Source organism: Gossypium arboreum, chromosome 2 (assembly GCF_025698485.1).
Source record: "Gossypium arboreum isolate Shixiya-1 chromosome 2, ASM2569848v2, whole genome shotgun sequence".
Lineage (NCBI taxonomy): Eukaryota > Viridiplantae > Streptophyta > Magnoliopsida > Malvales > Malvaceae > Gossypium > Gossypium arboreum.
In genome coordinates, this window is record NC_069071.1 from 1144962 (window position 1) to 1157106 (window position 12145).

The window sequence follows — 12145 nt, forward strand, 5'->3', positions numbered from 1 at the left end:
AAATTGTATATCTATCCGAGTTTACATCATATTGGTTTTATACGCATTCAAGTTTATGATCACATATTATATATGATATGGTGTTGTATAAGATGATGTGATATGTGTTTCTTAGATTGGAGTATATTCGTTTGTAAATTTGTAATTTTTTGAACAGATTGATTGATAAAATAAATTCATTTATTATATTAATATACTTTGTATAATTGTTCTTATATGATTTTTGCATGTAAAGCAAAGTAGAAGTAAGTATTGCTCATTAATTGTCTAATGTTTAAACTAATATTAAACGATATTACAAGTTCGGATCGTAATATGAAAAGATAGCTTGTATTAGTAAACGAATCTAACTAGTAGACGAATCTAATTAGTAGACGAATCTAAACATGTTCTTAATCTAATCAGAAATGAGCAAACCGATTAAAAGACTAATAAATCGTAAATTAAGTCTAATTGGGGAAATGCTTTATTTTAGGTATCGGAGCAGATAACTCTTAGAAGATAAAGACATGGATGTGATTGACTGGACTAACAGTAAATCAGATTGGACCCAAGAAAATAAATTTTGAATCCATTTATAAATTTATTCACTTGTTACATTCATAATGTGACATATCTAAATCCTAAGTGGATAACATGCTATATATACATGACTCGTATATCCTAAGTAGATAACAGGCTATATATACATGACTCGTATAATTTGATGTAAGTAAAATTTTGAGTTCAAATATGTAAGGTATCAAAAGTTGTTACGTTAGGTATACAATTTCTACAATATATAGTGTCATTTACAACAATGAAATTCATAACCCGAGACATAAATAAATGATATTCTCATTTTGAGATTACATGGTTAATGAAAAATAAACATGGTTATGGGTCTTTCGTGTTTGTGATGAATTACTTAGTTATAATTTGATAGTAATTGATTTTTCATGAAAGAATATGTAATAGTTATCATAAAATAAAATAAAATTATATTAAAAGAATGAATATTATCCAAAAAAAAAAAAAAGACTAAGGATATCCTATAAGGGTAGCACACTTATTACAAGCTCATTGGGCAGACACTGATCGAGTTTCTTTCGTAATGATATATTGTTAGGGAGAGCTTAGTCACGATACTATAGCGGAATGATTTATAACTAAATGAGTTATAAAATCATTAGCCCTAATCACATATGTTCAATCAGTCTCAATGCTAGCTTATTGAAATTAGAAATGAATTGCATGTTGAATCAAATAAAAAGAAATTTATATAAATGGTGAAAATGAAGAATAAGAAACATTTGTAAATTATTATGGTTTTCTTCAAAATAAAAAAAATGAAAATGGAGAAATAGAATTATTTGAAAATGAATGTGGTTTTCTTCAAAATGAAAATAGTTTGAAATGAATTTATATTTTTGAATTAAATAAAGTTCAAAACTTAAAATAAATCATTTGGTAACGAGGAACAGTTGAATGTAGAATAGATTTTTTATGGTAAAGCATTATAATTTTAATGAAATTAGAATTAGATTGAGAAAATTATTTAATTGGAAAAAAAATTTAGATATTTATTTTGGAAAATGAAAAAATGAATATCGGGTTAAATCAAATTATAAAATACTGGATTAAAAGTGTATGAAGTACTTGTAATTAGACCCAATATGGGAGAGATCCAAAAGCCCCTAATGTTAATGAAGGGATGACAAACCCTAATATTATTAACTAATGTTGTCGCCCTATATATTTCTAATTAGTTTTCTAATTGAAATAAACTTTTATATTTTAAAAAGGGTTTTACTTCTTCTCTCTATGCTTGACTCATATGTTTTGATGTAAGTAAAAGTCTGAGTTCAAATAGATAAGAAACCGAAAACTGATGCATTAGGTATGCGACTTTTGCAATATATAGCATCATTCACATTAGTAAAATTCATAACCTGAGACATGAGTAAATGATATCCTCACATTGGCATTACATGGTTGATGAAAAGTAAATGTGGTTACGGGTCGTTCGTCTTTGTGATGAATGACTTAATTATTATTTGATAATAATTAACTTTTCATAAAGGAAGATGTAGTTATTACTAGACCTGCTCATGGGTCGGGCTACCCGGCTCGGCCTGGAGGCCCGCCCGAAATGTAGGAGGGTTTGGGCAAAAATATAGGCCCGAAAAATGGGCTTGGAAAAAAATAAAGCCCGTTTAAAAAATGGGCAGGGCCTCGAGTAAGGTATTTTTGGCCCAGGCCTGGCTCGGTCCGGCCCGGCCCGAATTCATTAAATGACAAAAAAATTCTGCTATTTTTTCTTTTGTTTTTGAATGTTATTTTCTTGTTGTTTTCTTCCTATTTTGCTACCATATTATTATTAGTTGCTCCTATTTTGTTGTTATTATTTGGATATTGTATAAAACTTATTTTATTATTAATTTTGTTATTATTTTAAAGGCATTTGTTAATTTTATTATTATTTTAGAGGTATTTGCTTGTTAAGTTGCATCTATCTTAGTGTTATTTAAGTCTACATATTTTTTAAAATTTATTTTCAATTTGTTGGAAAATATTTATTTTGATTTTTTAGTATTTTTGATGTATTATATGTATTTAAAAATTATATAAAATAATATAAAAATAAATACTGGTTGGGCCCGGGTTTTAGTAATTTTATTTGGGTCGGGCTAGGGCAAAATTTTAAGCCTATTTTTTGGGCCCAGCCCGGTCCGAGCCCAATGAATGGGCATAAATTTTTAGTTGAGCTTGGCCCATGGTCACCTCTAGTTATTACCATGAGATAAAATAAAATCATATTTAGAGAACAAATATTATTTCAAAAAGATTAAAGATGTCATATGAGGGTAACACACTTATGACAAGCTTATTAAACAAGCACTGATCAAGTTGTTTTCATAATAGTATGTTGTTAGGGAGAGCTCGATCATGATACTATAGTGAAATAACTTTATGACTAAATGAATTTATAATTAATAGGTGAAAAGTTAGAACTTAATTGTAAATCATTTAAGCCCTAATCACATATGTTCAATCAAACCTTCTACTAGCTTTTCGAAACCAGAAATGAATTGCATGCTGAATAAAGTAAACAGAAATTGATGAAAGTGGTGAAAATGATGAAATAAGAAACATTTAGTAATGATTATAATTTTCTCTAAAATAAAAATAAAAATAGAGAAATAGAATCATTTAAAATGAATGTGACTTTCTCCAAAATGAAAATGAAGAAAGTGTAGAAATGAATCTACATTTTTGAATTAAATGGAGTTTGAAAATGAAAATAAATCTTTTGGTAATGGTGAATCGTTGAATGTAGAAATATTAAATATATTTTCTCATAAATTCTTTTACGATAAAGTCGTCATGATTTTAATGGAATTATAATTGGGTTAAGAAGATTATTTAATTCAAAAAATATTGAGATGTTTGTTTGGGGAAATAAAAAAATAAATATAGAATTGGATCGTACTATAAAATACTTGGTTAAAAGTGTAAGAAATATTTGTAATTGGACCCGATATAGGAGATGTCCAAAAACCTCTCATGTTAATGAGGGGGATGACAAACCCTAATATTATTAATTGGGTGTCTCCTTCTATACTTTTACCTAGACTAAAAGTTTATTTTTGTGGTTAAAATAAACTTTTACAATTCAATAAGAGTTCTACTTCTTCTCCCTATCAATAGATGACACCGGTAGGGTTAAATATACAAATTTCAGATATTGTTATTTTTCCTGAAAATAGAAAGTGTTTTATTCTCTAAGTATTTGAATATAGTTTCTAAAATTAATTTTTTTTTGGTTTTATTGAGAAGAAATTTTCTGTTTTCACACTAAAACAAAGAAACTATTTCTGGTTTTAAATTTGATTCAAATCATTTGAACACACACTCGAAATAGTTTGTAGTACGAGAATAGTGAAGAAGGTCGATTGAAAGCCAATAACGACAATGCTCCTTCTAGTTGAAAACACAGGTGCTACTTCATTTATTGCTAGAAATATCACAAACCAAGTTGATTTTTAAAATTTTTATTTTTTGTTGTGCAAGAAAACTATTTTCGAATCGAATTTTTTAACAATCAGTATCAGAGTCAAGTTGTGATATGTTTATAGTGTAAATCGAGACTTAAATTCTCTATCTTCTTTATGTGTGATTAATTTTGATAAGATGTGACATTCTTGTAATTGTATGCATGTTTAGAAGAAAATATGTGAATGAATGTATAATATTATTTTATTGTTATGTATGATAAATTAATTTTGTCGAATTTGTGATTCTTAGAAAATTAAATGTAACTAATTAACTTATCGGGCATGTATATTTTAGATGTGGATTATTATTTCCACATAGAGTTTAGTTTTATTTTTCTAGAATAAAATTTGTGAGCGAAAATAGATATAAAATAATTGGATGTGTTGTGTCTTAGACTAATCAATAAGATAATTTGATTGGTTAAATTAGTTAACATGTGAATTAATTCAGATTGAACCAATTTAAATTTTAAAAACTTTTAAGTTATTTTAGTTTGAGTCAATTTCGGATTTGGGTTTAGGTTATTCAAATTTTGCATATATATGTATACATTTATTACAAATATCCCCCCTTCCATTATGGGCCAAAGATAATTGTTTTTTCCACATTAGCTATCTTTATTCTACTCTCCAATTATCATAAGCTAGAGAAATAAAAACCAAAGCTTCACTCCCAAGTTTGGCCTTTGAAACCCCTCCTTTAAGTTGAAAGAGACGATGTTTCAAGTAGTAGACGACACTTTTCCTCATTTCCCTTCAAATTTCTCAACTTCCTTCGACCTTCATTTCCTGCATTGACTCAATGCATTTCCCTTCACCCCCCCCAAAAAAAGCCCCCTTTTTTAGCTCTCTCTGTGTGTAAAGTTTGCTCCTTTGGGTGGCTGGATTATAGCTTTTTCAGCTTATTTGCTAAGGATTTCAACTGAGAAGAACTTTCAGGTACTTTTTAGCTTGTGCATTTATCGAATCTCTCAAAGATTTAATCTTTTTGGTCTATATGCTTGAAAACTATCTCTGAGTTTTTTAAGATCTTGCTCAAGCTTTTCTTATTTTGTTCATTTGTTGAACTTCAAGAACATATTGTGTGGATTTTTTTAGGGATTTTTGTGTGAAAAAACCGTATTTTTCACTTGATTACTGGGTTTTATTTAGATTTGTGGATTATTAAATGCAATTTTAGCTAGAATTGATGTTTGTAGTGAAGCTTCATGTTAAGATACGAGTTATTTTAGGGTTAAAGTACCTGGAAGGTCCCTGCATTATAGGTACCGGATCAGATTAGTCCCTCTATTGTTAAATGGATCAATTTAGTCACTGTAATCAAATAAGTTCAAATTGTAAGAGTTAAATTAGCACGTAAACTGATGTGTGTGTGTATGTAATGCTTTTGGGTTTTTTAAGGTATTCTCCATTACCATTTTGAATCTTTATCAGCCATGATGGGATGTCAATCGAGTAAAACCAAAGGGGGTAATGCCGAATCGATATCGCAAGTTAAACCGGATTCTCAGTTAGAAGCTGATTTGAGTTCGTACGAGGCTGCTTGTAGACAAGATTCAACTCTGCAACATTTCGATGTGACTCTCCAGGAACATACTAACAGTGTCATCGGCACGCTTGCGGTCAGTTCGGGTGTTCAATCGATATCCTTTAACACGCTCCAAGAGGTTACCTGTTGTCTTCTCGAAACAAATCAGGCAGTAGTGAAAGTCATTTTGGAATGTCAAAGAGATATATGGAACAATTCAGAGTTATTTTCTTTGGTTGAGGAATACTTTGAGAACAGCAAGAAGACTTTAGATTTTTGTACCATGCTCGAGAATTGCCTCAAACGAGCTCGGAATGATCAGTTGATTATTCAATTGGCGGTTAAGTATTTCGATGAAGAGGTCGGGTTAGAAGTTGGGGTCAATGAGAAGAAATTCGTGAAGACCTTGGAAGAACTGAGGAGATTTAAAGTAGCTGACAAGCCCTTCCCGAAGGAGTTCTTTGTACTGTTAGATTTGGTCCGTAAGCAGCAAGAATCGATGCTAGGGAAGTTGCTAGTTCGGAAAAGGAAGCTTGATAAGAAATTAAAATCTTTAAAAACATGGAGGAGAGTGTCGAATGTCTTGTTTGTAGCAACGTTTGTCTCCGTGTTGATTTTTTCCGTGGTGGCAGCAGCCGTATCTGCACCACCTGTTGTGACAGCTTTAGCAAGTGCATTGACGGTTCCTATCGGTTCGGTTGGAAAATGGTGCACCTCTCTTTGGAAGCGGTACGAGAAAGAGGTGAAAGAGCAGATGGGGTTAACAACCACAATGGAGCTCTTTGCTCGCATTACGATTTATGATATGGATGACATAAGGGTGCTCGTGACCAATTTAGAGATTAAAATCGAGTCATTATTGAAGACTGCCAATTTTGCACTCGGTGAAGAAGATGCATTGAAGCTTGCAATGGATGAAATCAAGAAAAAGTTAGGAGAATTTATGGAAATCATCGAGAAATTAGGTCAACAAGCCGATAAGTGTAGCCATGATATTAGGATGGCCAGGGCAGTGATTTTGCACCGGATGATGACACACTCTAGCACATCAACAACCGGAGACATGCCTTTGGATCTCTAGCAACAATGTACCAACCTCGCCATCTTTGTCTTATACCGAATATTTACGCTCTCGAGATAATGAAATCCCGCAGCTACTCATAAGGTGAATAGTTATAAAAATGCCAATTCTGAAACGGACCTGCCAGTCCAATGTTATATACAATGTTTTCGATGATATCTAATACATGCTTGTTTCATAGTAGGTGTTGTTGTTGTTGTACTTCACATTGTAACGGTTTTATGGATATTCCCGTAAGGCCGGTTTTGTTCGGACCGATTTTCCGTTGATGAACCGGATCTCTTTGTTACCTTTAGCAATAGAGTAATTTGTGAAAGTTGAAAGAGTTAATTGAAAGAATCTGAATTCTCATAACTTCATACTAAAAGGAAGTGTTTGTTTAAAACTTCCACATGATTGAATTAGATGTGTTGAACTTCATCAATGTGTTGAAAATTAAAATAAAAATAAATATTTATTTTGGTTTTAGTCCCTCTATTATGCTATCATTTAAGATTTGATTTTTCTTACTTTAATATTTTTAATTGTGTGATTGTGTGAATTTTTTTAAATTATAGCTTTAAGCATTCCATTAACATCATTAACTAATAATGTTATTAATTCCAACATGTTGATAATGTTGATAATGTTATAATGATTAAATTATATGAGTTGATTAAAATTTAAATTTCATTCATATCAATTCACAAATTAATTGGTTTCTTTCTCTTATTTCAAGTGGTGTATTTTATTATAAAAATACCATGAGTAAGTGGCAAAATCTCTTTTTTAGCTTATCTACTCCTTAAAATTTGAAAGTTTGATCGTGATTCAAATGATAACCAATATTTCAAAATTAGATTGGTGATTGAATTAATTAGATCATCAATTTATTGATTTGATTGATTTAATTAAAAATTATAAAAAAAAAAAATTTGGTTCAACCAGTTTTATAAGTAAACTGACCCGACTTCTTATTATAGATTAGTACCTTAACTAATTTCCCATCCAACTGATTCAGTTAAAAAAACTTTGATGGTAACTATTAAATTCGTAATATCAAATTTTATTATTTTAAAAAAAGTTATTTAGCAAATATATCAACTTATGTATTAGTTTAGGTTGCAGAGAATCCAATTACTTTAAACTGAATGGTATATGTGTAAGTGTTTGTTGACTCACCAAAAACAGAACACAATAAAACAAGAGATCAAAACTGTAAAGTGATGTCCGAATGATTTAATTAACACGTTTACAGACAGTTATCCATTTCCCACATTGCCAAAGGTTTTTTTTTATTTATTTAATAGTATATTAGTCATGTTAATTTTTTAATAGAAGAGAGAGACAAAGCTTTAATAGCAACGTGATTAATACGATTTAAACTTGGATTATATTTAAGATAGTAAATATTTTGATCATTAGGTCAACACATGGGGTTTATGTCAATTTCAATAGTAAGAATGGATGGAATTTTAATAGAAAAAATTAATTTACTCTTTGATTTAATACGTATAAAATAATTTATATATTTTTAAATAAAATAAATATAATTTAACTCATACAAAAGCTTCGTTGATACTTTTACTTTTTAAATTCTGATCTTTTGTTCGCTTAAGTTTATGGCATTAGATTATGTTTTAATTTATTTATTTACATCTAAAGACACTAAAATTTTTATTTTTACTTTTGGTTTAAAAAATATTTTTATTCAAAAATATTTTTAAAAACTCAAAAGCTCTATTATTTAATAATATTTTTATAGTTTTTTATATAAGAAATACTTATTTAAAAAAAAAAAAACTTAATCTTTGTTCACTAATTACGTCCAAACTTACATTTCTGTCAATTTCCACGGCCGACACTTTCTGGGTCAACGTTGATTTATTTATATAGTTTACACAAATAAAAACTTTACTCTCACAGTCAGGGTCTTTGAACCCTCGGCTAAGTGCTGACACTTGAAAACCCTTTCTGAGTTTTTAGTGTGAGAAGACGATCTTAGATCTGTGTATTAGCATTTGAATCTATTATCAGCCACGATGGCATCATCTATTAGTTCTGAACCGTCATTCATAATTGAAGTGCAACCGGATTCCCGATCCGAAGCTGGATCGAGCTTGAACAGGGTTGCTAATAGTGATAGTGATACTCTCCCGAATCGTACTCACAATGTCATCAACTCACTTGCGGTTGATTCGAACTTGAAGTCTTTCATGAAGGAATATTTCGACAACCTCAAAAAGACTCCAGAGTTCTGTACTGCCTTTAAGGATAGCCTCGAACATGATCGAAACAATCACGGAATTATTGAGTCGGCGGTTAAATGTTATGAGGACAAATTAGAAGTCGGGACCGTCGAGAGGAATTCCGTTGAGGCCTTGGAGGAACTGAGGAGGTTCAAAGCAGCTGAAGAGTCTTTCGTTCAGAAGTTCCTTGAACAGAAAAGAATGGCCCATATGCGGTACGAATCGATGCAAGGGAAGGTGTGTGCTCGGAAGAAAACGCTCGAAAAGAAAGTGGAATCATGGGAAACATGGAGGAGGGTGTCAGTGGCCTTTCTTGTTGCCGCTTTTATTTCCATGTTGGTTTTTTCCGTGGTGGCGGTAATCATATCCGCAAAGCCTGTCATAACAACTTTGGCAGGTGCGTTGACGACTGCTATAGTTCCGTTGGGAACATGGTGCAACAAGTATTGGAAGCGGAACAAGGAAAAGATAAAGATGAAGAAGAAGTTAACAGCTATAATGGAGATCTATGGTTCTAGTGCAACCACCATATGGATGCAAGTTGAAGAATTGGAAATTAAGAAAACGTCACTGTCTCACTCCGTTGATTGCGTGCTCACAGAAGGATATACTTTGAAGGTTGGGATGGATGATATCAACGAAAAATTGAAACATGTTACTTCTATCATCACAGATTTGCTTCGAGAGACCGATGGCTGTAGCTGTAAATTTAGGACGGATTGGGAAGGGATTCAGCGGCAGATGATGCTCATGCTCTAGCACATCGACCGGAGAGCGAAGACAATCCCTTGGGAACTCTAGCAATGACATACCTCACCGTATTTATGGCGTATCGGTTTTACATTCCGATTTATATGCATTCAGGTTTGTGATTAAATAAATGATCTAATGCTAAACAGGTGTTATTGTACTTTAGTCTCTTAAAGTGCTATCCCTATTCCCCCGAATCCGGTTTTCTTTGGACCGATTTCGGCGATGAATTGGAACTCTTTGTTACCTTGAAAATAAATATTATTATATTGACAATGCTTTAAATTGGATATGTATATTCAGCTGTGAGAATGCATACATTTATTTATATATGTGTGTGATGCAATGCTGCTATGTTCTTAGTGTTGATTGAATCATTAGCCCCTGATCTCCATGCTTGTTTCCTAGCAGTGATGTTGGACTTTAGTCTCTTAAAGTGCTATCCCTATTCCCCTAATCCGGTTTTCTTCGGACCGATTTCGGGGATGAATCAGAACTCTTTGTTACCTTGAAAATAAATATTATTACATTGACAAATGCTTTAAAATGGATATGTACATTCAGCTGTGAGAATGCATACATTTATTTATGTGTGTGTGATGCAATGCTGCTATGTTCTTAGTGTTGATTGAATCATTAGCCTCTGATCTCCATGCTTGTTTCCTAGCAGGTGTTGTTGTACTTTAATCTCTTAAAGCGCTATCCCTGTTCCCCCTAATCCGGTTTTCTTCAGACCGATTTTGGGGATGAATCAGAACTCTTTGTTACCTTGAAAATAAAAATTATTATATTGACAAATGCTTTAAATTGGATATGTACGTTCAGCTGTGAGAATGCATACATTTATTTATATATGTGTGTGTGATGCAATGCTGCTATGTTCGTAGTGTTGATTGAATCATTAGCCCCCGATCTCCATGCTTGTTTCCTAGCAGGTGTTGTTGTACTTTAGTCTCTTAAAGTGCTATCCCTATTCCTCCGAATTCGGTTTTCTTTGGACTGATTTCGTCAATAAATCGAACTCTTTGTTACCTTGAAAAAAAATAATATTACATTGACAAATGTTTTAAATTGGATATGTAGATTCAGCTGTGAGAATGCATACATTTATTTATATTGACAAATGCTTTAAATTGGATATGTACGTTCAGCTGTGAGAATGCATACATTTATTTATATATGTGTGTGATGCAATGCTGCTATGTTCTTAGTGTTGATTGAATCATTAGCCCCCGATCTCCATGCTTGTTTCCTAGCAGGTGTTGTTGTACTTTAGTCTCTTAAAGTGCTATCCCTATTCTGCCGAATCCGGTTTTCTTTGGACTGATTTCGGCAATAAATCGGAACTCTTTGTTACCTTGAAAAAAAATAATATTACATTGACAAATGTTTTAAATTGGATATGTAGATTCAGCTGTGAGAATGGATACATTTATTTATATGTGTGTGTGATGCAATGCTGCTATGTTCTTAGTGTTGATTGAATCATTTGCCCCCGATCTCCATGCTTGTTTCCTAGCAGGTGTTATTGTACTTTAGTTTCTTAAAGTGCTATCCGTATTCGCCCTAATCCTGTTTTCTTTGGACTGATTTCGGCGATGAATCGGAACTCTTTGTTACCTTGAAAAGGAATATTATTACATTGACAAATGCTTTAAATTGGATATATACGTTCAGCTGTGAGAATGCATACATTTCTTTACATATGTGTGTGATGCAATGCTGCTATGTTCTTAGTGTTGATTGAATCATTAGCCCCCCATCTGCATGCTTGTTTCCTTGCAAGTGTTGTTGTACTTTAGTCTCTTAAAGTGCTATCCCTATTCCCCCGAATCCAGTTTTCTTTGGACCGATTTCGACGATAAATTGGAATTCTTTGTTACCTTAAAGAAAATATTATTTATCATTACATTGACAAATGCTTTAAATTGGATATGCTGCTTTTTTTTTTTTCTACATAAGAACAAGAAGAAAAATAAATAAATAGGCGTTAACTATGGTCTTAGCGTGCCAAAATCAAGCATATCTTCCTCCATTAAAACTCGGACCTGTTGAGGGGGAGCGTCAAACATAATAACACCATGCAGGGCATCATGAGCCATGTTCGCTAACTGATCCGCACATCTATTGCCTTGGCGAAAAATATGTCTAAGTTCCAGAATCCAATCGCCTTTGATGAGTTCCAAGCAATCTTTAACCAAAGTGTAACTAGGATGAGAATCAATCATCGTGGACTTAAGAAAATGAACAACCACCGCTGCATCGAGCTCTACTATCAAAGGCAAAAATCCTCTCTCCTTTGCTAGTAATAACCAATGCCGTATGCCCCATACCCCATATCTCCGCTTCAAGGCTATTCGTCACTCCAATGTTGATCACAAGCCCCGACATCCAAATCCTTGCAGCATTCCAAATTAACCCCCCAGTCGAGGCATGACCATCATCATGCCTTCTAGAGCCATTAGTATTTAACAAAAAGACACCCTCTGGAGGATGTTTTCACTTCACAATCTGACCTGAA

At 32.4% G+C, this 12145-nt stretch overlaps 2 protein-coding genes across 3 annotated transcripts; both read left to right on the plus strand.

Annotated features, from left to right (window-relative positions):
• The first annotated feature begins 4612 nt into the window (after positions 1 to 4612).
• Positions 4613 to 6985, plus strand: LOC108466153 (UPF0496 protein At2g18630-like). Of its 2 annotated transcripts, none has more exons than XM_017766514.2 (2): positions 4613 to 4976; positions 5439 to 6985. In XM_017766514.2, exon 2 carries the CDS (start codon positions 5474 to 5476, stop codon positions 6644 to 6646), a length of 1173 nt encoding a protein of 390 aa, XP_017622003.1. In that variant the 5' UTR covers positions 4613 to 4976; positions 5439 to 5473; the 3' UTR covers positions 6647 to 6985. The 2 variants fall into 2 exon arrangements, with proteins under 2 accessions (XP_017622003.1, XP_017622007.1); XM_017766518.2 differs by having other exon boundaries at positions 5472 to 6985.
• A 1682-nt stretch (positions 6986 to 8667) lies between these two features.
• Positions 8668 to 9633, plus strand: LOC108479800 (UPF0496 protein At2g18630-like). The gene has a single exon (XM_017782600.1). The coding sequence runs from the start codon at positions 8668 to 8670 to the stop codon at positions 9631 to 9633; it is 966 nt and encodes a 321-aa protein (XP_017638089.1).
• Positions 9634 to 12145: the final 2512 nt, after the last annotated feature.

Coding starts and splice junctions, on each gene's coding strand:
- LOC108466153 (XM_017766514.2), top strand. CDS start 5,474: ATGATGGGATGTCAATCGAGTAAAACCAAAGGGGGTAATGCCGAATCG.
- LOC108479800 (XM_017782600.1), top strand. CDS start 8,668: ATGGCATCATCTATTAGTTCTGAACCGTCATTCATAATTGAAGTGCAA.